This window comes from Vigna unguiculata, chromosome 3, assembly GCF_004118075.2.
Source record: "Vigna unguiculata cultivar IT97K-499-35 chromosome 3, ASM411807v1, whole genome shotgun sequence".
NCBI lineage: Eukaryota > Viridiplantae > Streptophyta > Magnoliopsida > Fabales > Fabaceae > Vigna > Vigna unguiculata.
Window position 1 is genome coordinate 6,976,363 of NC_040281.1, and position 27,342 is coordinate 7,003,704.

A 27,342-nucleotide genomic window follows, 5' to 3' on the forward strand; every position below is an offset into this window, starting at 1 on the left:
ATAAAGTCAAAATAGTTATAAAAAGGAAAGATAGCGGTTGTGAGGTCATAAAGGTTATTTCTAATTCAGTTTATCAACCTTTTGTTTTACCAAAAAGAAGAAAATCATTATTAATAATTTCAATAATATTATCAATTATGAAAAAACCAAATTTATAGAAAAACGAAAAAAAAATTGCATTGCTAGGAATTTAAGGATAAATTGAAAGTGGTATCTTATTTTCTATATAAATTTGGAAATGGGTTATTAAGGACAAATCTTTCTTTTTAGCTTCTTTCTATATAAAGTATACGCCATAAACAATTAGAAGACACACATAAGTTTTACAAGTGCAATTAACCACAAACATAAACACCTATATTTTATTATCAGCATCTCAATTTCTATCATGTTCTCTGACTTGGACAAACTAAAACATTTGATCATTTTATGGTCAACAGAAGTATTATTACGTTACATATTTCCCTGATCATAACTTTTCAGCATTATTTTATTGAAACGTTTAAGTAAGAGTTGGCATGTGCAGCAGAAGTGCGATCAGAGTGATTCAAAAGAGAGTATCTGGAAGCTTTGAGTTGGCTAACAGCATCTCTAATGCCAATGCGTTCATCTGGGTTGTCTGCAGTGCAAGATATGGCTACTCCTACAATTGCATCCACACAATACAATTGTAAGTTATTTGGTCCCTCTGAAGGGTCATCATGCAAAATGAGGGACACCAACTCAGGGTCAATGGCTTCCATTGTCTTCTCTTTCAATGCTGAATGCATCCATCTTCTTATGCTTATGCCTCCACTGAAGCATTCATCAGTTGGACTTTTCCCAGAGAACAGCTCCAGCAACACTATACCAAAACTATATACATCTCCAGCTGCACTTGCTTTCTCTCCCCATCCATATTCTGCATTGCAAAGCCAACCATACTCATTATTCATCATGTTTCATAATTTGTTATCAAATGAAAAGGTTCATAGAGAGTGAATGGAGAAACTAATTGGAATATGCATTAACCTGGAGGTATGTACCCAATTGAGCCTCTGAGAGCATGAGTGGAGCTAATGGAAACTTGATTGGTTGATCTTTGAACAAGCAACCTAGCCAATCCAAAATCTCCAACCTTTGCAGTCATGTCTGCGTCCAAGAGAATGTTGCTAGGCTTCAAATCACAGTGCACAACTGGGATTTCACTATCATTGTGCAGGTAGTCCAATGCACAAGCAACATCTATTGCTATGTTCAGTCTCTCCATAAGGTTCAACCCATTTCCGTTTGCATGCTTTCTCTTCCCCTTGATCCAATCTTCCAAGCTACCATTGCACAGATACTCATACACCAGAGCCCGAAAGTCATTATTTTTGAAGTCAACACTAGAGCACGATGTGATGAGCTTAACCAGATTTCGATGCCTCGAGTTCTTCATTGCCTCACATTCAGCAAAGAAACTCTTTAGAGAACCAGTTCTTAGAGTGTCAAGAACTTTCACTGCAACAGTAGTTCCGTGACTTAGATTGCCTTTGTAAACCGAGCCAAAGCTCCCAACTCCTAGAGTGTTTTCCTGGTTGAACTCCTCAGTTGCCAAACGAAGCTCGTCATAAGAGATCATTGGTGCAAGAGGTTTTAGCTGTTCAGATGGTGATAATGATGATGATGCTACCTTCACCTTTCTGCTCTTTATATATAGTATTGAGCCAATTGTGAGACACAGTACCAATGCTACTGCAATGGCTACGATGATGTAACGTCTTACATTTCTTCCTTCGCCATGATTCACACAAGGGGATTGCATGCAGAGATTTTCATTACCTTCTAAATATACATCAGAGAGATTTTGGAAAACTCCACCACTTGGAATGGCTCCTTCTAAATCATTGTACGAGAGGTTTAAGAGCCTAAGCACCTGTAATTTTTGAAGTTCAACAGGAATGCTTCCAGAGAGTCGGTTGGTGGATAGGTCCAAAGTTTCCAGGGCTCTCACTTCTCCAAGAGCATTTGGAATGGAACCCGAAAGCTGATTCCTGTTCAAAAACAATTTTTGCAAGCTGAGACAATTGCTGAATGAACTGGGGATGCCACCATCCAATTGGTTCCTAGAAAAGTCAATGGAGGCAACACCACTCAATCTCCCAATTTGAGGTATTGGACCACTCAAAGAGTTCATTGACAAGTTCAAAACAATTCTCAAAGTTGGGAGATTGAGGATTTCCATAGGAATGCTTCCATTGAGTTGGTTGCTTGATAAGTCCATGGAAAGCAGGCTTTGCAAATTCCCAAAACCGGTAGGTATTATCCCCACAAGTTTGTTTCTTGACAAATCAATCTTGTTTAACTTGAGGAGAATATCAAGGGAATCTGGAATAACGCCTGATATCTCATTTCCAGCCAGAGATAGTTCTTGTAGTTCCACTAACTGGCTTAACTCATGTGGGATTTCTCCAGAGATTGAATTATAGCTTATGTTTAACACCCTTAAGCCACTAAGACGACCAATGGAAGTGGGTATGCTTCCGCTGAAACGATTCGTTCCCATGTATAAATTTGTGAGATGGTTGGAGAGATTGCCAATGGTTTCAGGAATTTCACCTTCCAGCATATTTCCTTGAATTGCCAGAAACTTCAGGTGAGTGCTGTTAGTCAGAGATGTGATGAAATCTAGACCTCTGACACCCGAACTAACTATCCTGTTATACGAAATATCATACATGTGAAGAAATGGGAGATTTCCCAAACCTGGTGGCAGTGTTCCTTCATAAAGGTTGGAACGCATGCGAATGACCTGAATGTTGGTTATGTTGTGCAATGATCCTGGAATTCTACCTGTGAAATAATTGAAGCAGATATTGAACACTATAAGTTTTGGAAGTTTGTGACCAACATCCTGTGGAATCTCACCCCACAAAGAATTTCCAGCTAACGCATAGTTTACAAGGGAAGATAAGTTGTATATAACTGGTGGAACAGTTCCATTGAGATGGTTAAGAATGAGATCAAGCTCAATCAAATCATGCAGCCTACCCAAGTCACTGGGAATCCCACCAGTGAGAAAGTTGGTGCCAAAACTGATATTTTTGAGAGAAGAAATGTTGCCTAGAGATGCTGGGATTGCACCGTAGAGGCTATTCCTTCCGAGTTTCAAAGCCTGAAGCTTTTTCAAGTTGCCAATGTCCTGAGGAATCTTGCTGAGAATTTTGTTTGAGGATAGAGCAAGAATCTGAAGCTGATTCAAGTGGGTGATGTTGGAAGGAAGTTTTCCTTCCAACATGTTAGAGCTGATATTTAGAACTCTCAAACTGAGTAGGTTACCAATTTGGTGAGGAATGGGTCCAGTGAGTTGGTTATTCTGCAATTGGAGGGAGTGAAGAGAGGAGAGGTTACCAATATAAGGGCTTAATTGACCTGAGAGTCCCAAGCCTGAAAGCTTAAGGGAAGTTACCCTTTGGCCAAGGTTGTCACATTGGACACCAGTCCAATTGCAAGGGGATGAAGTTTGGTTCCATGAAGATAAGGGAATGAGAGTGTGACTGCTGAGTTGAGACTTGAATGAGATCAAGGCTTCTGTGTCAGTGGTGATGCCTAAAGTGGCTGCTGATACACCATTGAAGAGGTAGTGTGGCTGAGGTCGGAGGAGGATGAGTAATAAACCAAAATGAACAAGTAATTGAGAAGACAATCCCATACTTTTCTCCTTTGGCTTATGAGATACTCAAGTCTTAGTCATGTATTTATTGCTGGGAATTTTTAGGAAGATAGACAGGGAAAATTCACCAAATCTAATGTAATATAAGAGACTTAACACCACTTTTAAAAGAAAATCTTAACCTTGTGTTTCTAAAATTCACCTATACTTGAATTTCTAATTGTCTTTGCCTCAGGTATGAGTTGGGTTTTACTATAGGCTTCTACCATAAGAGAACATACTTATTGGGTGAAAGAGTTAAAACAATGGGGTACATCAACCTATACACTAAGATCAAAAGTAAATAGGAATTACCAAACTATCAAGATCTAGTAGCCCATTCTTGACGCCAATATATCATGCAATGTGTTTGTCGGAAGGCCATCGGTTATTTCATGAGATCATTAGTCTCAACACCCACCTTGCCATGAAGTTTCCTTTGACATTAGGAAGCATTAAGACCATTCACACTCATCAAATGATGATAAGAGAATGTTAACGCGTCTAGTTTAAAAATAGAACCAAAGTCACAACCTCTACAACATCCTAATAAAATGCTCAAAATGTTGATGATTACCATGATTGACCTTGCTGATAAAAAAAAAAAATATATATATATATATATATATATATATAATTCACCTCAATCCACATATCAATGATGATATGCAAATTGAACCCTGTGTGAGGAGTGAGGTGTCTAAGTCAAGGAGGATCTAAGTTACGCATAATATGAAGGCAGAATAACAACAACAACAAGAGAAATGCAAAGGAGATTATAAGAAAAATATAAAAAATATTTTTCTCATTATTTTCTTTAATTTCCTTGGATCGGAATGGTTCAAGTGTGACTCAAAGTTTCACGATATAGAATAGACAGAGTTAAACACTATATAAGAGTAAAGGTTCATAATTCTATTACCTTAAAATTTTGGGAGTAAAAGTAATGTCAAATACCTTATATGTGTACGACCAATGTCATATATATAGAACTCCATATCAGAAGATTTTGGAATAAAAGTGACATCGAAAAGAGTAAAGGTCCATAATTCTATTACCTTAAAATTTTGGAGTAAAAGTAATGTCAAATACCTTATATGTGTACGACCAATGTCATATATATATATATATATATATATATATATATATATATATATATAGAACTCGATATCAGAAGATTTTGGAATAAAAGTGACATGGAAATACTAACCTAATTTAGAGTTGGTAAAGTGAATGTCAAAGTGTATTGGTATAAACTATCGTTTAGAGTTGGTAAAGTGAATCAAAGCTCATGAGTCGATCGAATTTACCACATTCGAATTAAGTTTCACTGAGAAGACTTGAAATTTTGGTGAAATCCAAAATTGAACTTCACCTACTGAAAATTCTCTCATCAACCCGTGTTAAAAAAGTTAACAAAATACCTTGGCCTAATCAACACAATTCATATGCATATTAATATGATATTTCAAATTATCAATTATAAATATTATTTTATATATATTAACGTATGTTGTTATTATAAGTGTATTTATATAATATCTTTTTCCTGATTATTTTAATAATTTATAATTTAGTTCCAATTTTGATATTAAAAGAATTAGATCGAAGAAAAAAAATTATAAATTGTATTTTATTTTCTAAATTGAGTTTGTTCATTTAATCCGTGGTTACTAGTATGAGCGGCAAAGTAGATTAGGCTTGGGACAGGTCATCAAAACTAGACGGATAGAATTGGAATTTTTAATTCATTAGCTTGTTTTGGCTTATTCTGCCTCATGTCAAATTAGCGGACTAAAGGTGAATCAATTGGTCCCTAACATGTTGGCTCATTTTTATTTTTATTTTTTTATAATTAAAAATATTCATTTTTATATTATATTTTTGTAAAGATGTAAACATACAATACTATTATAATTTAAATCATTAATACTTGATCAATTATTAGTTATGATAGAGTAATTTAACATGTAAATATAATAATTATTTTAATTTATTCCATTAAAAATATTAATTGATTAATTAAAAACTTATAAAATATGATTAAATATATTTTAAATATTCATTTATATATATATATATATATATAAACAAATCTTATAAATAAGTATTAAAAAAGTTAAAAAATTAAAAACAAATAATGGGTTAGCTCGTCGTTTCACTCTATGAAAGGACAGATTCCAATTCCTGACCCGTTTTTTCACTCTAGTTAGTAAGTAGGCCAACCTCATTTTTCTAGTTGACCCATCAAATAGTTAACTCATGATAGACTCGACCCGGTTGAATGAGTCAGCCTCTCTTGAGAGCTCTTACCTTCATTTGTTGAAGACAAATGAATCTTTTGCTCGTTTAAGGGAAACGACGTTATTAACTTTTTATTTCACATGTTGTAAATATAAAAGATTTTGTAACTTTTTATTTCTATTTCCATATTTATTTAGAATATATGACATTATTAACTTTACATATGTTTTGTCATGATGTTAACATGACGCAGTTATTACTAACATAACACGTGATAAAACTAATAATTCTGATTTTATTTACGAAAATAAAAGATAAAGTACCTTAAGTTCTAGGATGAAAAACCTAATTAAACATGAAATTAAGGATTACGTGAAAAAAAAAAGATATTTTATATATAATATGAAAGTTGGAATGTGTTCACCGTTTGCATACGGAAACTACCAACATAGGGGAAGACTTTATTGTTATCATACAAGTTTCTTCACTTTGGTTTGATGAAGCAATATATGATGCAAGTGAAGTCAAGTGTCATAATCAAACTCGTGGACAATAAAATCCTACCACCAATGAACACAATAAGACTAGTTTTTCTACGTTGAAACAGTAGGGTTCCAAGTCTTTAATGCATATTTTGAATTCTTTTATCAGTACGCATTGAACTAGTTTTCAATTCTAACTCAACAATTAGAAGAGATACATAAGTTTTACAAGTGAAATTAACCACAAACGTAAACACCTATATTTTATTATCAGCATCTCAATTTCTATCATGTTCTTTGACTTGGACAAACTAAAACATTTGATCATTTCCTGGTCAACAGAAGTATTATTACGTTACATATTTCCCTGATCATAACTTTTCAGCATTATTTTATTGAAACGTTTAAGTAAGAGTTGGCATGTGCAGCAGAAGTGTGATCAGAGAGATTCAAAAGAGAGTCTCTGGAAGCTTTGAGTTGGCTAACAGCATCTCTAATGCCAATGCGTTCATCTGGGTTATCTGCAGTGCAACAGATGGCTACTCCTACAATTGCATCTACACAATACAATTGTAAGTTATTTGGTCCCTCTGAAGGGTCATCATGCAAAATGAGGGACACCAACTCAGGGTCAATGGCTTCCATTGTCTTCTCTTTCAATGCTGAATGCATCCATCTTCTTATGCTTATGCCTCCACTGAAGCATTCATCAGTTGGACTTTTCCCAGAGAATAGTTCCAGCAACACTATACCAAAACTATACACATCTCCAGCTGCACTTGCTTTCTCTCCCCATCCATATTCTGCATTGCAAAGCCAGCCATAATAATTATTCATCATGTTTCATAATTTGTTATCAAATGAAAAGGTTCATAGAGAGTGAATAGAGAAACTAATTTGAATATGCATTAACCTGGAGCTATGTAGCCAATTGAGCCTCTGAGAGCATGAGTGGAGCTAATGGAAACTTGATTGGTTGATCTTTGAACAAGCAACCTAGCCAATCCAAAGTCTCCAACCTTTGCAGTCATGTCTGCGTCCAAGAGAATGTTGCTAGGCTTCAAATCACAGTGCACAACTGGGATTTCACTATCATTGTGCAGGTAGTCCAATGCACAAGCAACATCTATTGCTATGTTCAGTCTCTCCATAAGGTTCAACCCATTTCCGTTTGCATGCTTTCTCTTCCCCTTGATCCAATCTTCCAAGCTACCATTGCACAGATACTCATACACCAGAGCCCGAAAGTCATTGTTTTTGAAGTCAACACTAGAACACGATGTGATGAGCTTAACCAGATTTCGATGCCTCGAGTTCTTCATAGCCTCACATTCTGCAAAGAAACTCTTTAAGGAACCGGTTCTTAGGATGTCAAGAACTTTCACTGCAACAGTAGTTCCGTGACTTAGATTGCCTTTGTAAACCGAGCCAAAGCTCCCAACTCCTAGCAAGTTTTCCTGGTTGAACTCCTCAGTTGCCAAACGAAGCTCATCATAAGAGATCATTGGTGCAAGAGGTTTTAGCTGTTCAGATGTTGATAATGATGATGATGATAATGATCCTACCTTCACCTTTCTGCTCTTTATATATAGTATTGAGCCTATTGTGAGACACAGTACCAATGCTACTGCAATGGCTACGATGATGTAACGTCTTACTTTTCTTCCTTCGCCACGATTCACACATGGGGATTGTAAGCAGAGATTTCCATTGCCTTCTAAATGTACAGCAGAGAGATTTTGGAAAACTCCACCACTTGGAATGGCTCCTTCCAAGTCATTGTACGAGAGGTTTAAGAGCCTAAGCACCTGTAAATTTTGCAGTTCAACAGGAATGGTTCCAGAGAGTTGGTTGGAGGATAGGTCCAAAGTTTCCAAGGCTCTCACTTCTCCAAGAGCTTTTGGAATTGAACCCGAGAGCTGATTCCTGTTCAGAAACAAATTTTCCAAGCTGAGACAATTGCTGAATGAACTGGGGATGCCACCATCCAATTCGTTGCTAGAAAAGTCAATGGAGGCAACACCACTCAATCTCCCAATTTGAGGTATTGGTCCACCCAAAGAGTTCATTGACAAGTTCAAAACATTGCTCAAAGTTGGGAGATTGAGGATTTCCGTAGGAATGCTTCCATTGAGTTGGTTGCTTGATAAATCCATGTAAAGCAGACTTTGCAAATTCCCAAAACTGGTAGGTATGGTCCCCACAAGTTTGTTTCTTGAGAAATCAATCAGGTTTAACTTGAGGAGATTACCAAGGGAATCTGGAATAACCCCTGATAGCTCATTTCCAGCCAGAGATAGTTCTTGTAGTTCCGTTAACTGGCCTAACTCATGTGGGATTTCTCCAGAGATTGAATTGTAGCTTATGTTTAACAACTTCAAGCCACTAAGAAGACCAATGGAGCGAGGTATGCTTCCATTGAAACGATTCTGTCCCATGTATAACGTTGACAGGTCCTTGGAGAGATTGCCAATGGTTTCAGGAATTACACCTTCCAGCATATTTCCATCAATTGCCAGAAAGTTGAGTCGAGTACTGTTTGTCAAAGAAGTAATGAAGTCTAAACCTCTGACACCTGAACTCACTATTCTGTTATAACCAATATTATACATGCGAAGAAATGGGAGATTTCCCAAACCAGGTGGCACTGTTCCTTCCAAAAAGTTGGAAGCCATGCGAATGACCTGAATGTTGGTGAGGTTGTGCAATGACCCTGGAATTCCACCTGTGAAATAATTGAAGCAGATGTTGAACACTATGAGTTTTGGAAATCTGAGACCAACATCCTGAGGAATGTCACCCCCGAGAGAGTTTGAAGCCAAGGCAAAGTTAACGAGGGAAGATAAGTTATACACAGAAGGTGGAACGGTCCCATTGAGATTGTTAAGAATGAGATCAAGCTCAATCAAATCATGCAGCCTACCCAAGTCACTGGGAATCCCACCAGTGAGAAAGTTGGTGCCAAAGCTGATATTTTTGAGAGAAGAAATGTTTCCTAGAGAAGCTGGGATTGCACCATAGAGGCTATTCTTTCCCAGCTTCAAAACCTCAAGGTTTTTCAAGCTGCCAATGTCTTGAGGAATCTTGCTGAGAATGTTGTTTGAGGATAGATCAAGAATCTGGAGCTGATTCAAGAGGGTGATGTTGGAAGGAAGTTTTCCTTCCAACATGTTAGAGCTGATATTTAGAACTCTCAAACTGAGTAGGTTACCAATTTGGTGAGGAATGGGTCCAGTGAGTTGGTTATTCTGCAATTGGAGGGAGTGAAGAGAGGAGAGGTTACCAATATAAGGGCTTAATTGACCTGAGAGTCCCAAGCCTGAAAGCTTAAGGGCAGTTACCCTTTGGCCAAGGTTGTCACATTGGACACCAGTCCAATTGCAAGGGGATGAACTTTGGTTCCATGAAGATAAGGGAATGAGAGTGTGATTGCTGAGTTGAGACTTGAATGAGATCAAGGCTTGTGTGTCAGTGGTGATGCTTAAAGTGGCTGCTGATACAGCAATGAAGAGGTGGTGTAGGTGAAGGTTGAAGAGGATAATGAATAAGCCAAAATGAAGATGTAACTGAGAAGACAAAGCCATACTTTTCTCCTTTGGCTTGTGATATTCAACTCTTACTACTCAGACGTGTATTTATAGTGGTCCAAATGCAGCTGCAGCTGCAGCAGCACACGCACACGGAACCATTCTTCGCTTTTCTCTTTAATTACAAATCCTTCCATAAAAATTAAAAAAGAATAAAGGATTAATTAATAATTTTATTTTTATATTTAGACATTTTATTCATTTTGTTTGGTTTTTTCCGGCTTCCATATTTTTTTTTTCTTTTACTTAATTAAGTTAATGAGTTCCTATAATTTGGTTTCTTTCCTTACATTGCCGATAAATTTTTATTATATACATGAATGTCAAAAATATTTATAATGTCAAAAATATTTATATCTTGTGAATAGTTTGTACTCACATGTATGTATACATTACCATAAAAAATGAATTGAAAAATTAATTTATATTTTTAAAGGAACGAGATTGAATTTTAAAAGAAAAAGAACTCAATTTAATAATAGAAATATAAAAAACCCAAATAAATATAAAAATGAAAATGAAAATGAATTAAAGATTTATATATAAAAACCAAAATGATAATTAAGGTTTGTAAGAAAGAAATTAGTGTTTCCCTCTCCGTTTGGAGGAGTATATTGTAATTTTGTTTGACTGGATGCATGATGGTCTAAGTGGAGAAAAAGTCCGTCACCGTATTAAATGGTCTGTTCACTGAAAGTGATAGTCGAACTAACTTTATCAATTGTCTTTAATTTCAAAATTCTAATATTTTGAAACAATAAAAGTGTAATATTTTTTTATTGAATCACTGCTCTTTTTTTTTCTATTAGATGCTTGAAAATATTTTTTATTTTCGTTTAGTTTGTAGTTTTATTTTTTCGTTAAAAGAATTGTAATTTTTTTTTAAACTTAAAACCATGTTGTAAGATTTGACTTCTAAGAATTGTTTCAATATTACAAAATGCAGTCTCAAAATATTAACAACATATTGAGGAAAAGGACAATCTATATTGTTTCTTTTCATATTAAAGCTTTAATATTTGGATTAATACATTATAGATAATTTATCTATAAAAGATGGACAATTGCGTATTGTTACTGAATGAATTTATGTAAGTAAAAGAAGTAAATTGGTAAATGTTTCTTATTTCCTTAAATGATAAGAATAGAAAGCCAATTCAATGTTAGAAGCAAAACATAGAGTTAAAAAATGTAAAATATAATTTACTAAACTAAAAAAAAAAAGATTTAAGTTGAATTATTTCCAACGTTGTTTTTAGATTTATGCAGTGACTTTTATGTGAGAGAATGTTGCGGCAAATGCTCATTCACAATTAATTATATTTATATTTGTTAAATTATAGTAATATTTGGAAGAAAAAAAAGTGATAGAAATGGAAATATATAGAAAGAAGCGAAAGTTTTGAATAAGTGAGTGTCGGAATGTGAAATGACGAAGATATGGGATAATTGTGAAGAAGAACAGTGAGTTTTGTTTAAAAGGTGTTGCGCGTATGGCAGATTTATGCATACCACTCTTCATTTTCTTGCGAAATGCATTTCTTGTATTTGCTGGAATTAAATTGTTCACACATAAAAAACTAAGAAAAAAAATAGTTTCACACCCTCTCTACTAAAAAAACATTCGTATTTATTAAAAATGTCAAAGTGAACTATGATTTCTGAATCAATCTGATTTATTACAAATTCGAATAAGATCAACCGAAATTAAAAAATTAAAAAAATTTAACTAATTATACGTTAAAACGGTTTCAATTCACTTGAATCATACGAGTTGGTGTCAGATTATAGTAAATTGATTCATAAACCCACTTTATTTTAAAAAATCACTAATTTTAAATTAATCAAAGGTAATTTGAAATTAATTTTCCTCATTCTAAAATTTAACTAATATATTATAATATATTATTATTTTAAATTAAAAATAATATATATATATATATATATATAATTAAAATATTAATTTATTGAATTATTAAGTAGATATTTTTATTTTTTCTAATGTCAAAATATTAATTTTTAAAAAATTATTTGTATAATACTGCATAATTATAATTTTTGTATAATAGTTTATAATTGTAATCATAGTTAACCGAACACATTAAAATCGTATATCTTTATTGAATTAAGTTGGTCCGTTTAATATCAATCAGTGGTAAACTTTACTAAACTCATTTTTAAGTGAGTTAAGTTAACCGATCACATAATCAACTTACAATAAATTATATTGGGTTGAATTACATATCCATTTTAAAAGTTATACTTTGATGGCATGTTTGGATAAAATAATTTAAGAGATACCTTTATGGCATGTTTGGATAAAGTAATTTAAGAGAGTAATTTATTTATTTGGAGAACTTGAAATTTTTTCAAGGAATATTATATGCTTAATGAAAAAATTAGAAGGAAATTAAAATTAATGAATTTTAACAAAATATTTCAAATAACTAAAATAGTATAATTTGAAATTGACTAAAAGAAGAAAGAAATTGAAATTCTCCAAATTGTGGGATTACTCATTGGTTAGAACCAAAAAAGTCTATAGGTCCAAAAGTCAAATTGGGTCGAGGAGAAGTCGAGTAGGTTTGGATCAGGTTTAAGGTCGAGTTGGATCGGACCCGAGCCAAAGGTCTAGTCGGCCTAAAGGTTGACTTGAATCAAAAGTCAAAATGAGTTGTACCAAATTGTGAATTGATCAAATTCTATTATGTCTTACTCATAGTGATCTTTCATTAAAGAATAACTCTGGTTATCAAATAAGTGAACAACTTTGAGCAATTTACTTATGATACTTAGTTGACATTCAAAAAAAGTATCTAATAATTTATGAATTCAATACATCTTACTTAGTAGAAAGACATATATTCCTTTGCTAACCCTGGTCACTATGGACGCATTTGTCCAATTCACACATTTGAAGGAATCCATGTTGGATTTATTAGATCTCCAACAATTCATTCGAGCTAAGTTAAGTTAGATTTAAAAGTAGAATTGAGTTAATCATAAAATAGAAATTAAATTACTTTATCAAAAAAGATAAAATTTAAAATATTTTAATTATTTTATCCAAACTAATTATTTAAGAAATAAAAAATAATAATTACAAATAATTCAATTATTAGGTATTTCAATTTTATGATATTGTTCAAATTCCCGTTCAAAGAGAAGGTTATATATCCAAAACAAATGAATAAAAGGAAACATCTTACTCAAAGAAAAGAAAAATGAGATTCTTAACTTTTTGCTTCAATTTTTTTATTTTGTTTATTTCCATAACTTTTTTCTTGAAAAGATATATGACATTATTAACGTTACATGTTTTACTAAGTATTGATGTTATACACACTGATGTTAGCATGATGTAATTATTACTAACATAACACATGATAAAATTAGTAATTATGATTTTATTTAGAGACACAAAAGATGGATTACTTTAAATTTCTGGAATAAAAAACCTAATTAAACCTAAACGTGAAAAAAAAAAATCATAACTGATATTTTATATGCAATATGAAAACCGGAATTTGTTAACCGTTACATACGGAAACTACAAACATATCTGAAGACTATTGTTATCTTACAAGTTTCTTCACTTGGTTGGATGAAGCAATATATATGATAGAAGTGAAGTCCAGTGTCATAATCAAAAATCTTGTGGACAATAAAATCCCCGCCACTATTGAACACAATAACCTAGTTTTTCTACGTTGAAATGGTTTACACCAGAATTAGGGTTCCAAGTCTTTTTTAATGCATATTATAAATTCTTTTATATATATATATATATATATATATATATATATATATATATATATATATATATATATATATATACACCGTCCTGGTCGTCCAAGGTCTGATCCGATTCACGAAAGTCTATGAATCTAGAAATTTGGGCCTAATTGATATTTTATGAAGATATTTTTTATATGAAATATTTTGGATCAGTCAGTTATGATATTTGTAACTGTTTTGCCTATAAATAAGAGATTAACCCTGTCAGGGGGACAATTTTCTGACTTCAGTGTGCTATTTACTGTACGTTAAGTCAGGAACGGTAAAATTATTAAACTTTTTGCCGGAACAATACACAAAATGTTGCTCTTGCTAGATACCTAATCGGTTCGAAATCGAACGGACGTCGGCAAGAACAAAATATATATATATATATATATATATATATATATATATATATATATGTATGTACACTTAATTCTAACTCATACATTCGTCACTCTATGCCTCTAACTTCTTTTTTTCATGGGTCTACTTTGAGAGAGAGAAAAGTCATTTATCCTCCCATTTAAAATTTAAAACATTATGAATTATTATCTTCTTGATTATATTCTTTATTTTACTTCATTTTACTTCATTTCAAGAATACTTTACACGTTACCATAAAATGAAAGAGAATAGTGGAACTTGTCTTAAAGGAGTAAAACATAATCTAACCAATACTTTTCTTCCATCTTTTAAATAATCATTCTCAACATTGTGCCTTTTAAATAAATAAATAAATAAATATATATATATATATATATATATATATATATATATATATATATATATATATATATTCACGAATCTTAAACTAAATTAAGTATCAACTTTAAAACTGAAAAACATATTTACCTATTAAGTATCTAACTTCATAAAAAATGGAATCTAATAATGGTCTTTGAAACTGTATACTTGAATGACTATTCGTTATTCCGTTTTAAGTACCTCATCAATACGACGTATTATGCATTGATCAGCTTATAGACTTCATGTAAATCAATACTGTATTCAGCATTATTCAGTTCCAAGGACCACATCACATACACGTTATTAAAAAATAAAATTAACAAAATGTCATTTTTTTTTCTTTACTATTGCGTATGCGCATGAAAAATATATTTATAACATAAGTTCAACAAAAGGATAGATTTAAAAATAAAATAAAACTGAAGCAAAAGAATGCAAATAGATACTTTGAATTTTCAATCAGTCAATAACCCCAACGCAGCACCGGCTTTCAACTAACACATCATTGGTCAATAATATAAACTAATTTTACTAACAATACATTAAAATTAAACTCCTGAGAATTATATACATTGCAAAAACTACAAAGATGTTCATTTGTGTTAACAAGATAGAAATAGCCCCAAAGTATTCAAGGCTTCCACAACTTCATTGTGCAGTCTTCGCTAAAAGTTGCAACAAGATTCCTATGGGGATGGTGAGTGACCCCTATAACTTCCTTCTCATGGACCTGTCATTGGACACCAACAATTTCATTATATCACTTAAAATATTTATTTATCGCGATAAAAACCTCGGTAGAAAAGACGCGTATTCCGTGAGAACAGAATACGGGAAAATAAAATCCAATTTAACCAATATACAGCCAGAGGGTTTGATCAACAGATAATGCACAACGTTTTATCTGAAGAAATGAGTGATACATAAGCGGGTCAGTTCTGGTTTTAGTTAGTGTTTGCAAATTATACACAAAATCCCAGTTTTAACACAAGATTCAACAAGATAAATGTGGCAAATACACAGTCTAATATGCACAATCTATTTTCGCATAGTCTGACACGCACTGTCTGAATTTGCATCTGGTATACATTAGACTCAAAGTTACGCAAACATAATCTGAAACTTGCGTCTATCAAGTTCAGGCAGTATCATCTGATACACCTTATTTGGCTAAGTCTGATTCTATTTATCAATTGAGTCTTATTCCCTCTTTCACATGCAAGATTGCAACAAAAACAACATCTATGGAAATTAAGACCAATTTGAAACAAACCTATGGATCTAATCTCAGATTAACTCAATATTCATACCTTCATTAGATGCTCCAGTTTTCCAGATTGATAGCTGAAGCAGTACATATTCCTGCGTTCAATTTGTCATCTCATTAAGAATATAACAATATTTGGAAAGATATTTGGCGGGGTTAGATTATTTCAAGAAAGAATATACTAATTTAGTAAACATCATCCAGAAGTTACTGTAAAATCAGGTTAAGTTATTGAGCTTAAGAAAGGGAAAATATCAATCATAAGGCATACGTGATGTAATTACATGTTGTACTTAAAATATTTGTCTACCAGAATATATGAAGGGCTGTCATATTTTACACAAATCAGGATACCTGTCTTCACCAACACAGTAAATCCATTCCCCTTTCGGTGAAACACAGGCTGCCACAAAGTCTCCGCCCTCTCTTTTACCAGATGAGAAGCTCTTCACAACCTATCAATTGACAGAGAAAATAATGCTCAGAAAAAGAGATGAACTAAAGTTTCATAACTTGCAGTTAGATCCTAACATGCTGTTACAACACTTCCTGTTAAAAACAGATGAAAGGAAATGAAGTCCACATTTAAGTAAATGCCTATATTCAGCCAGCATGAATATGCAGAATTAGATAAATACTTATCCTTGTCAAAACAAACACATTAATTAAGGAGGACAGTGCAACATCCTTAATATCAAGACACTAGTGAAATAAAGTATAAACAAATAATTTCCAGTTATCAACTCTTTTAAGTATACCTGTCCTTGAAGTGTCATGATATATATGGATGACGTTTTGTTACAAACGACAATGTGATCAGTATTCTTGGGGAAAATGTGAACAGAATTGACTGAAGCATCACCTCCCTAACAGTCCAAAGAAATCAGTAATTAGACAAATGAACAAAATTGTCAAGATTACATCAGAAAATTGAATGGAAAAAGTCCTCATAATAGATTTTTGAAGACACACCCTTAAAGGAGGAGGTGGCTTAAAAGTTTGTATGCAGTCTGTAGTCTTCACATCCCAGACCTACAATAAGGACGAAAAATACATTACTTGCACACCCGATAAATACGGAACTTCCAAGTACTATCTATACCAAGTAACTGACCTTGATTGTACAGTCACTTGACGCAGTAATAACACGACTCCCATCATTTGTAAAAATTGCATCATTTACATAAGATGTATGGCCACGAAACTCTTTCAACATCTTTCCAGATTTGAGGCCGTGAATCCTACATAAAAAAAAAAAAAAACCTTTTTACTCACCAGTAGCTAACATTTTACTAAAGCATTTTATAATGTTGATATACAAAAAATACAAACTATATGAACAGTACTAAAGATTTGAATAAGGATTTGGGCTAAAGAGCAGCACTGAAATGAGTAATTTCATTTACAATCCCTTCGATCTCTAACAACCCTCCTCTTACAAGCTTTAACTCTCCACTGTTTGAATGAAGAACAAAGAAAATATCTTAAGAATTGGAAATACAGGAAACAGAATATGTCTCACTTGATAACAATGAGAATGTGATTATGCGTGTCTGTTTTATTGTTGGAAAACATTCCAATGCAACTGAACGGAAAAGGATGTGATCGAATGAAATTGGTTTCAACGTAAGTTTGAACCCTCCCAACAGAAATTCTAACATACTGAACGTTGGGTGGGGGAAAGGAGAAAAAGTGATTTTGTATGGTTTAACTTCAGAGAAATAACTGCTGCTTATTTTCCAACTTCCTGGGATAGCTTTGATTGCATCTCCTAGAAAAAGAGGTTATTAAACAAACACTAGGTTTTCAATTTATTCTTGTTTTGTGTCAATTGTTTTTACTTGGTGTGCTATTTTCTAAGGACCTTGTGATACGATGCTTATGACGTGTCATTAATTATGTTATTTTCATGTATTTAACTTGCATTATATTATAGTTTTCCTTTAATTTTGTGATACTTTTGGGGAATTGTATTTCCTACAATTCGTTTCCAATTTTATTGTTCTTGATAATTATGCCATTAGTGTTGAATACAGAACCATTCAAGTGCTTTCTCCTAACAACTTAATATTAGAGCCTTTACGATGTTTAGAATTCAATCCCCAGTATCCAGTTCTTTTAAGTAAAAGTTAAATTTTCCTTCGTCTATACTTTTAAAGCACAAAGAGATCTCATGAAATGTGACTTGTTATATATATAAAGCAACCATGTGTTTTCAGCTGCCATTTTAACCTATCCAGATAGTTGGTTCATGACAACTATATTTGATAGGTTTAATTTAGCAGTTGTTTAGAAAGAAAAACACATTGCAATCACCATGCTTTTCACCAAAATATATTGGAACCAGTGCTTTTCACCAATGACTGCATTGTCAACCCCAAATTTGTACGGAGGGATTTTAGGCTTGCTATTGTCTACCAATAATAATATCAACTTCTAATCATTAGGTCATTCATGTCCTTGTTAACATCTTAAAAGAACCTCTCAAACCTAAAATTTAACTCAGTTGAACTGATGGCCTGTAGACAGTGCAAAATAAGTAAAATTAAATGACAAAACCTTGCTGTGCTGTCAAATGAAGTGCTTAATAACTGGCTTCCATCACGAGAGAAGGAAACACTTGCGACACCTTGGGAATGTGCACGCTCAAGACGCCTCAAGCACTGGCCAGTTCTAATACGCCAGACCTAAATTGAAATGTGAAATATACAATTTTAAGTTTCACATATTAACAGTTGAGTTGGAAACATAAACATTCAAAAACAGCAACTAAAACATCCACATGGAAACCAGTATATATTCAAGGAACCACATGTTACAAGTTAAAAGACAAAGTAGGACATGTAAAGTAATAAACACAAAACACAGCATTAATAGTGTTTAGGTACTATTAACATTTTTTGTAGTAATTCTAGTCTCCGAAAGGTTAATTTCAACTTATGCACCAACTAATTTTCTTTTCATTTAACTGTTTATGGAAAAATAAGGCCATGCTAAAAGGCAACTATTAATTGTTTTGTCCACAAATTTATACCAATATACCCAAGTTACCTACCCCATGAATTGCTGTTACCAGCAACATTATGAATTTTCGAGATCCCACGTCCCTATTTTATCAGGACCTTTTTCACTTAGTTGCACAATTTGACACTATTCACTACTCACCCACCCATAGGTTTACATTCTAAAAATTTTCAAATGAATTATGTTTGGTAGCTTAATTCCATTTCATAGAAATATTGAAGAGTGTTGCACATCTAGAATATACACACACATACACGCATAAACACATACAAAATCAAGAATATAAGAAATTCTTCGAAAGGTTAGCTCATACAGCCTTAAATGCAAACATGCATTACTCACTTTAATCTTTCCATCTTGAGAACCAGACGCAAGCATTTCTGAATCTCTGCTAAAGTCTACACAAAGCACAGCATCATCATGCATCATGAAGACTTCCTGCAAGTTCACGGAATCAGATAATGTCTAAGGAAAAGACTTACATACACTAAGATATTTCCTTATAGAAATGACGGATAAAATTATATGTATAACTAAATTGCAAGCGATATTAAACACATTCATGTTAATAATAGTACTAAAATTCTTAGAAAACATAAATCAAGCAGATATGTTGATATATTTATTGAACACAGAGAGGAAGAGACAGGTCAGCAAAACAAAACATCGCATTATGAAAGAAAATCCAATTTCATGAATAAAATGTGTAATACATGCACATATTTATATGTATACTACAAATTTAAGATACCAAAATGCATACTTCATCTTAAATTTGTTTCCAAATTCATTAACTATCACATACAAGACATTTTATCATTAGAAGGTAAAAGTGTTCAAATAAAAACTCACTCACGTCAGCCTGGTACTGGAGATCTTTCTTCAGCTTTCCACTTATGTAATCCCAAACCTAGAAATATTGCCAAAAATCAGGAAAAGGAAAGGCAACTGAAAAGGAAGCTTTAAACTCCAATTATGTAACTGCAAACCAAGAAATATGACCAGAAAAATGGGAAGAAAGCAGCTGAAAATGAAACTTTAAACACAAATTATAAATACCTCAATAAACCCATCAACTGAGCATGACACGAGAAACTGCCCATCTGGTGAAAAGCAAGCACATTCTGCATGGCTTTTACTCCCAAACTAAACAACCACATAAGCAGAATATAAGGGTTAATATTATGAAAGCAAACTTGCTTTGGATCTGTTCAGTATCAGAAATATTTTTCAACACAAGCCCACAGGAAACCCAATGGTTCTGCATTTTTGTTCTCTCTGTCTACTTCAGTGTTTTTCACATCTCATCTCCATAAAAAAATGCCTTAAATATGGATAAGATACCTTTATCGTGTGAGACAGCGCTGTTGGATACATGTCATCCACATCTTGTTTCATAGCAGCTGTGCCACGAAACAAATCAAATTGTGTTCCTGGAGGAAGCAACCCTGTGATCAAAGGAAAGCATAGCTCAGTCAAAATCTAAAAAAATTTTCTATTAACATCATCAAGGCTCCCCCCCCCCCCCCCCCCACACACACACAATCCAGCACAGAGAAGGTGTTGGAGGCTGCAACAGATAGGCCACAGAGAAGGCAGGCTAGGGGTGACCACAATTAAAGTGGTTTTTCAACAAGTTTCTTTAGTGAAATCAAATTAGAAAACATACAGAGAATTGCATTCAGAAACACAAGAAAAACAATAAGTATGTAGATGATCACCATGAAAATGAATATTGTTTTTCAAAACCATGAAAGTAAATTACCTTGATGCTGCTGCCACTTCAAAGCCTGACCAATTAAAGCCATCAATCGGGATGGTGGCACTACAGTAACTTCAGCTGCAAGAGCTGAAAATGCAAGGAAATAGAAGTTCTTAAGGTAAAAATCAAAAGAAATGAAGTTTCATTTCAAATCAAGAAATAGATTTTCATTACGACAGAACAAAAAATAGTATCACAACTTCTTAGTAAAAACTACAAATGTTAAAGACAAAAACCTTGGGCTATTTGTCCACGTCGCTTCTCTTTTGTTGAGTCTTGATAAGCCTGTCATATAGGACACAAGTCATGAACCCTTGGGTAAAGAAACAAACACAAGAACATGGCAAGAAATAAAGCTTCGAAGTTGTCATTATACTCTTTTTCACAGGAACAAATAATAAGGATTAATGGTTTGTTTAGTCCTTGAAAATTTTCCAAATTTTGTCCCCAAGTTGTAAAACCAATGGTTTCCATTCCCTTTTCTTTAAATGCCCATACTTTAAGCTAAAATCCCCCCCCCCCCCCCCCTCTAATTGGAATTAAAATTTGGGTATTTCAAAAAATATTTAATATTTCATGGATTAGAAACACCATTAACCATAATAATGAAAAGTAGAATTCCTGGGTCTTTAAAGCTAGCCCGCTGCCAGGTCTTATGTGACTTTTTGTGCAATAATAATTGAAGTAGAAGTTAAATACCCATACTTTAAGCTAAAATTCCCCCCTAATTGGAATTAAAATTTGGGTATTTCAAAAAATATTTCATGGATTAGAAACACCATTAACCATAATAATGAAAAGTAGAATTCCTGGGTCTATAATGCTTGTCCGCTGCCAGGTATTATATGACTTTTGTACAATAATAATTGAAGTAGAAGTTAAAATATATTTAAGAAAGTGATTGTTGAGAATGGAAGAGTTTGAAGCCTAATGGAAGGAAAAGTTTGCAATTTATGTAGCTATTATCCTCAGTTGAGAAATCTTTAAATGAGAGGAACAAAATGAAGATCATCATGTAACTTTTCATTCATCCAATATTCATTTTTTTCAACACATTTCATAATTCACTAAATTTAAAATAAAAAATTAAGCAATTAACCCTCCAACACAAATTCACCAAGTTTTGGAGCATCAAACACCTTTCAACACCAATAACTCCCCAACACCTATACAACGGATGTTAGACACTCCAAATGCATGGTCTACTAGGACTTGCATTTTCTGCTATATATGCATAAGAATTCATAAGAATTGAAGATGAATGATTGTAGAAGATTGCGGATACAAATAGCTTTGAGGGACATAAGAAACAAGTAGCTTAAGTTAGAAAACAGGACATTGCAAATATGATAAAAAATTACGTACTAACCTCATTTGGATCAAAATAAGTTCTGACTAGGAGATGTTCAAGACGCAAATATCTTTCAGGCTGCTCTTGTTTCATTACACCCATCACTTGTGTTTGCCTTAAAATTGCACGAGCAGTATCCAGTTCTCGAAGTTCAATCATTTCTAGTACAATCTGCAACCATGTTTGAAATTTTTAAATATCACTAACTTGACAGAACAGGCAACATTATTACAATGTTATACTGACAAGGTGAGTATTAGGCAAGATTTTACAAGTATCAAACAGTGCTGAATGACAGCTCCTGAATCTCACATCCCCTAAGAGGGGTATTTGACCCATAAAAAATATGATGAATTCTCCTTTTAGCCTGATTTTTTAGCATCACTTTCACAATGTAGAGGAATAATTAGATTGCCACAGTATCCAACCTCATTTGGCAACTACCTAGCCTTTCAAAGATAAATGAATTTTTTTTCTTTTTATAAGCAAGTGTTAGTTCGTTAATATGTTAATTTTATTGTTAGTAGAAGGAATCAAACCTATTAGAAAGTGAACTTTTAAGTCTAATGTAACCTCACAAAATTGGCTTGTAAGGTAAGTTTGCACCGCTTATATATTGTACTTTGATCTTATCTCTAGTCAATAAAAGATTTCCCACACCATCCTCGCACCAAGAACTATAAATCTTGAGCGTGTGACCAGATATTTGTGAGTGGTCTAATAGCGACCTAATAATGGGTGATACAATACACCCAACAAATCTCGTTAAGATAAACTCTAATATCATCTTAGAAAGTGTGCTCTAAGCTTACTCAACCTCACAAAACCGGCTTAATTTGGCTGTATTTCTAGTTGATGTGGGATCTTCAACATAACCCGTGACCTATCCCACTTCCCCTTCATTTCCTTCCAACCACCAAGCCGACCTTATAACTCCAACATCAATTCCTAATCTCCAATCAAAATTAATTCGACCAAAATTAAAACAGACCCTTTATTTCCCCAAAGTAAAGGAGTTCAAAAAATCATTAAACTACTAACAAAGCACAGAAAATATTACAACTCCCGAAAAACCTTCTTTCCTGTAAAATGGCAACCTAAATAAAGAGATCCTAAAGTCCAAGGGAAACGACCAAATGATTATGCACTTAAAAGCTAACGAACCAGCAATGCACAAAGAGAAAATGTCATAAGGCTGACCAAAAATATAGCTAGGTTAGGCAGATTGATTAGCAACATTATCCAGCACTTCCTATGTGAACGCTGTCACGCTTTTTACCCTTTTTACCTTCACCGCCCTCCATACCAACATTTCAGCCCATCATTTTACCTTATTCCCAATTCATACTGTTCATATGATGGAAGGGTCTAAAATACGTTAAAAAGTCCATAACCAGCATTGGAAGACTGTGATAAAGCGAATATACAGTTATACACAACACAATTAGTAGTTATATATCACAAACCAAAGTTTGTCAAAAAATACCTGCTCATACAAATCCTCCAATTTATTCCTGGGAAGCTTGAGTTGAGAAACTTGAGGCAATATAGCATCCCATCTCCCACTATTGATATCAGCAACAAAGGTTTCAATGCTGTCAACAGTATTCAGAGAAACCTGGCATTCATTCTGCAACGTCTGAAAAGTCTGATGCAACGAATTTTCTTTGCAAAACTGAAGCACAATTTTGATGACACTGCGAAGGGCAAACGAAATTTGACAATAACACAAATTAAACCAAAAAAACAGAGAGCCATTGAACGAGTTTCAATTAGACATGAACAAAAGCGAAACATATGTTTTAGTAAACGAAGAAAATTAAATTTCCCGATTTTTTAATACGGTGGAGAAATTAGATGCAGTGAACGATACTTACTCTCGAGCTTCGATTTCGAGGGTAGACATTGCTGATATGTCGATTGAAGTTGCACCACGATGTGTGCGTAGGGTTTTAGCGCAGATTCAAAGAAACCAAGTGTTATCACTTACCACCAGTTCCAACGTTCTCATTAGGCCATAATCTCAGTACCAACGTTACTTTTATTGAACCCAACAAACATGCCCTTGTGAACAACAAACCCTGGGTCGGGTCAAACCCAATAACCCACATGGTTAGGGCCTAAATTTGTTTTGGGTAATGGTTTTTCTGACCTCGTTACATTGATATTACAATAGTGGCCTTTTAAAATTTTACAATTCTTATATGTTTACAAAATATAATCTATAATATATTAAAAATTTCTCAGATCATTCATTTCGAAATATTATAAAATATATATTTTAGAATAAAATTGAAACTCACATTATGAGATAGTAAGGACATTTCCTAAAGTTATTTTATCACTTTATCAATTCGACTATACGTGATATATATATATATATATATATATATATATATATATATATATATATATAAGGTTAAATAAATTTATAAGCATTAAATTTAGATGTAAAATTATAATCAAATTTTAAAAATAATGATTATAATCTTTTAAATTCAATGTGTTTTTAAAGTGAATAGTCTTTTATATTTAATACGTAAAATAGTATAAATAATTTAAATATTAATTTTAAATGTCGTATTATACATAAAAAGGTTAATAAATTAACAGTTAAATTAGAAGAATTATATTTATTTATCTTATAAATTTTAAAACTAAATTATATTAAAGTTTGAGATAATAATAGTTGATATTAAAATTTAAGATAAGAACATATTTAACCTATCATTTGAATCTATTTTAGTATTATCCGGTATGAATTTTGGTGTTCATTGATATTGTGATTTCAAGTAGGCTTTATAGTATTTAAACCCACAACTCAGACTTTTAAATTTTTGTGAATATTACTGAAATGAAATACTATTTAACTGTTGTAGATAATTGAAATGAATGCTCATTAGATTTGGGTCTAATATTTATTTATTTATAGAGAGAGAATATATAGAGAGGAAATGAGTGTGTGTGAGAAATAGAGGACCACAAAGAGCATCTAAAACTACCAATGAGACACAGAAAACAGTACAAAGAACCAGACACAACATTAATGATGAACAAATAATTTATAACTTATTATTTGATGATTTAAACTTTAAATCCTATTTTTTGATACTCTTAGAACAGGTAGTTACATGCAAAGATTGATATTCATCTTATATTAAAAAGTATAAATAATAGAAAATAAGAAAGCGCAAAAAGGATAAATTATAAATACAAAGGTAAATATATATATATATATATATATATATATATATATATATATATATATATATATATATATATATATATATATATGTGTGTGTGTGTGTGTGTTCATTCTTATCTTATAATAACTAAAAAATGAAATTAATTCTTCTAAAAGTATTATTAAATTTAAAAAAAAAATATAATTGCGAAATAACTTTTTGGTTAAATTATTCTTTTAGTCTTTGTATTTGTCAAGCAGTATTAAATTGGTCTTTCAATTTTTCGCTATCTCAATTTGGTCCTTGTTTTCTTAAAAATGATTCAATTTGGTCTTTACCGTTAATTTTGATCAAACGATGTTAAAGTCAATCCAACGTGTAAATCTCATGTTTTTTTGAATTTTTTTATTTTTTGAATTTTTATTTTTGAATTTTTTATTTTTACATGTGTCACTTCAAAGTGTCATGTGTCAAAATGATTGCTCCCTATATTTATTTTTAGTTTCAATTTAGTTCCAATTTTTGTAAAAATAAAACAATATTGTTTCTCCCTAAATTGACACTCAAATTGACTTTTTCTATAAATTTTATGATGATATTCTTAATAAAATTGTACATAGATATTTTACACATTTTAGATGCAATAAAATCGGTTAATGTTGGTTACGTGCTTTTATTTTTCTTTATATTTGTCAATTATACATATACCTTTCAACATTAGGTTGTTCGAGCAATGCTCAAGCAGTAATATTTATTATAAGTATAAAAACAATATTATTTAAACTTCAACATGGTCATTCAAACAATACAACTTCACACTCAAGTTATAGTTTGAGGGTTGAATGAGAAAGGCATCACATGTCACTGTTATCTTTTCAAAGACTCTCATAGGTTAAACGATGATAATAAAGGTATTGTAATGGAGTTTGGAACTTAATAACTTGTTCCACTAAGTTAGGTTTCTCAAATGATCATATATGACTTAAATGATGGACAATTAATGTTGTTTCTCAAATGTATTGTTTAAGTATTGAGATGATGTTTAAGTTTAATAAATCATAGCATTCAATAGAGAATGTTAATTTTCAAGTTATGTAAGGTTGCTCAAACAACATACTCATATCAATACTCTTATGTCACTCTTGAAATTTAGTTTTGAAAATTAAATTATTTGGGTTGATTGTGTTCAGTTGAGTGTTATTTTCACCTTTCATGTATATGATATGACTTGATTGAGTTGGCATTGTGTAATTAAAGTGATTGATGGTTATATTATTATATGATTTATGTGTTGAAAATTAAATATGTTGTGATGTGATTAGTACAATAATAATGTTATGATAATGGTTACACATCTATGTATGTATGTAATAATTGAAATAATATTTCAGATTTGATGATTATATATATATATATAATAATAATAATAATTTTGCATAATTTAAAAATGAAGATCTAAAACAATTTAAATATCCAATAATACAAAAATGTCAAGGAGTGCATAGTTCAAAGTAAATAATATCTCGTATTCATGTTATGAAAATAATTAATTAGTCAATGTTTAGTAGATTTAATGTGATCCGATTACCATCACATCTGGACTTGAATTTTGTTATATTTATAATTTTAAACTTGAACTTTGCTATATTTATAATATTACTACGATCACGTTTTGAAAGAAAAATAATTTTAAAGAAACCAATAAAATAAGATGGAACTTATGAATATTCCAAGATTTTTTTATTTATATATTGTATGTATTCAAAATACATATACACATATACTAAATATAATACACGAGTGAATAAATTATATAAACTTTATATGTTTTAATTAACTTAAAACAGGTGGCGTGTTGCAATTTTCATCTACAAAATATACACACTAATATTATTACTTTAATTATTAAAGGTGTCTATTGATTACTTTCAAAGCCATCACTATCTACTAGGTTATCTATTAAATGATATCCAATACGTAGTAGTGTGATGTAGACAAAACTAATTATTAACAAGCTTACACAAATAATTACGAGAAATGGATTTGATTGAAAACAAATTAGTGAAAAAAAAATCCTAATTTTATTTAACGTAAATATATCCTAAATTGAAAACATAATTATATATATATATATATATATATATATATATATATATATATATATATATATATATATATATATATATATATATATATATATATATATATATATATATATATATATTAGTCCGTGTTAA

General features: G+C 32.1%; 3 protein-coding genes across 3 annotated transcripts; all 3 read right to left on the reverse strand.

Annotated features, from left to right (window-relative positions):
- Window positions 1-321: 321 nt before the first annotated feature.
- Window positions 322-4,027, reverse strand: LOC114176792 (putative receptor-like protein kinase At3g47110). The gene is made up of 2 exons (XM_028061953.1): window positions 1,012-4,027; window positions 322-901 (listed from the first exon to the last, which is right to left on the reverse strand). The coding sequence occupies exons 1-2, from the start codon at window positions 3,671-3,673 to the stop codon at window positions 486-488; spliced, it is 3,078 nt and encodes a 1,025-aa protein (XP_027917754.1). The 5' UTR covers window positions 3,674-4,027; the 3' UTR covers window positions 322-485.
- A 2,609-nt stretch (window positions 4,028-6,636) lies between these two features.
- On the reverse strand, window positions 6,637-10,007 carry LOC114177572 (putative receptor-like protein kinase At3g47110). Its single transcript, XM_028062969.1, has 2 exons — window positions 7,313-10,007; window positions 6,637-7,202 (listed from the first exon to the last, which is right to left on the reverse strand). Exons 1-2 carry the CDS (start codon window positions 9,981-9,983, stop codon window positions 6,787-6,789), a joined length of 3,087 nt encoding a protein of 1,028 aa, XP_027918770.1. The 5' UTR covers window positions 9,984-10,007; the 3' UTR covers window positions 6,637-6,786.
- A 4,923-nt stretch (window positions 10,008-14,930) lies between these two features.
- Window positions 14,931-23,966, reverse strand: LOC114174937 (suppressor of mec-8 and unc-52 protein homolog 1). Its single transcript, XM_028059669.1, has 16 exons — window positions 23,798-23,966; window positions 23,407-23,617; window positions 21,939-22,091; window positions 20,806-20,854; window positions 20,573-20,656; window positions 20,152-20,255; window positions 19,867-19,953; window positions 19,664-19,717; window positions 19,150-19,245; window positions 18,343-18,470; window positions 16,898-17,024; window positions 16,756-16,815; window positions 16,542-16,649; window positions 16,138-16,238; window positions 15,827-15,878; window positions 14,931-15,246 (listed from the first exon to the last, which is right to left on the reverse strand). Exons 1-16 carry the CDS (start codon window positions 23,824-23,826, stop codon window positions 15,148-15,150), a joined length of 1,542 nt encoding a protein of 513 aa, XP_027915470.1. The 5' UTR covers window positions 23,827-23,966; the 3' UTR covers window positions 14,931-15,147.
- Window positions 23,967-27,342: the final 3,376 nt, after the last annotated feature.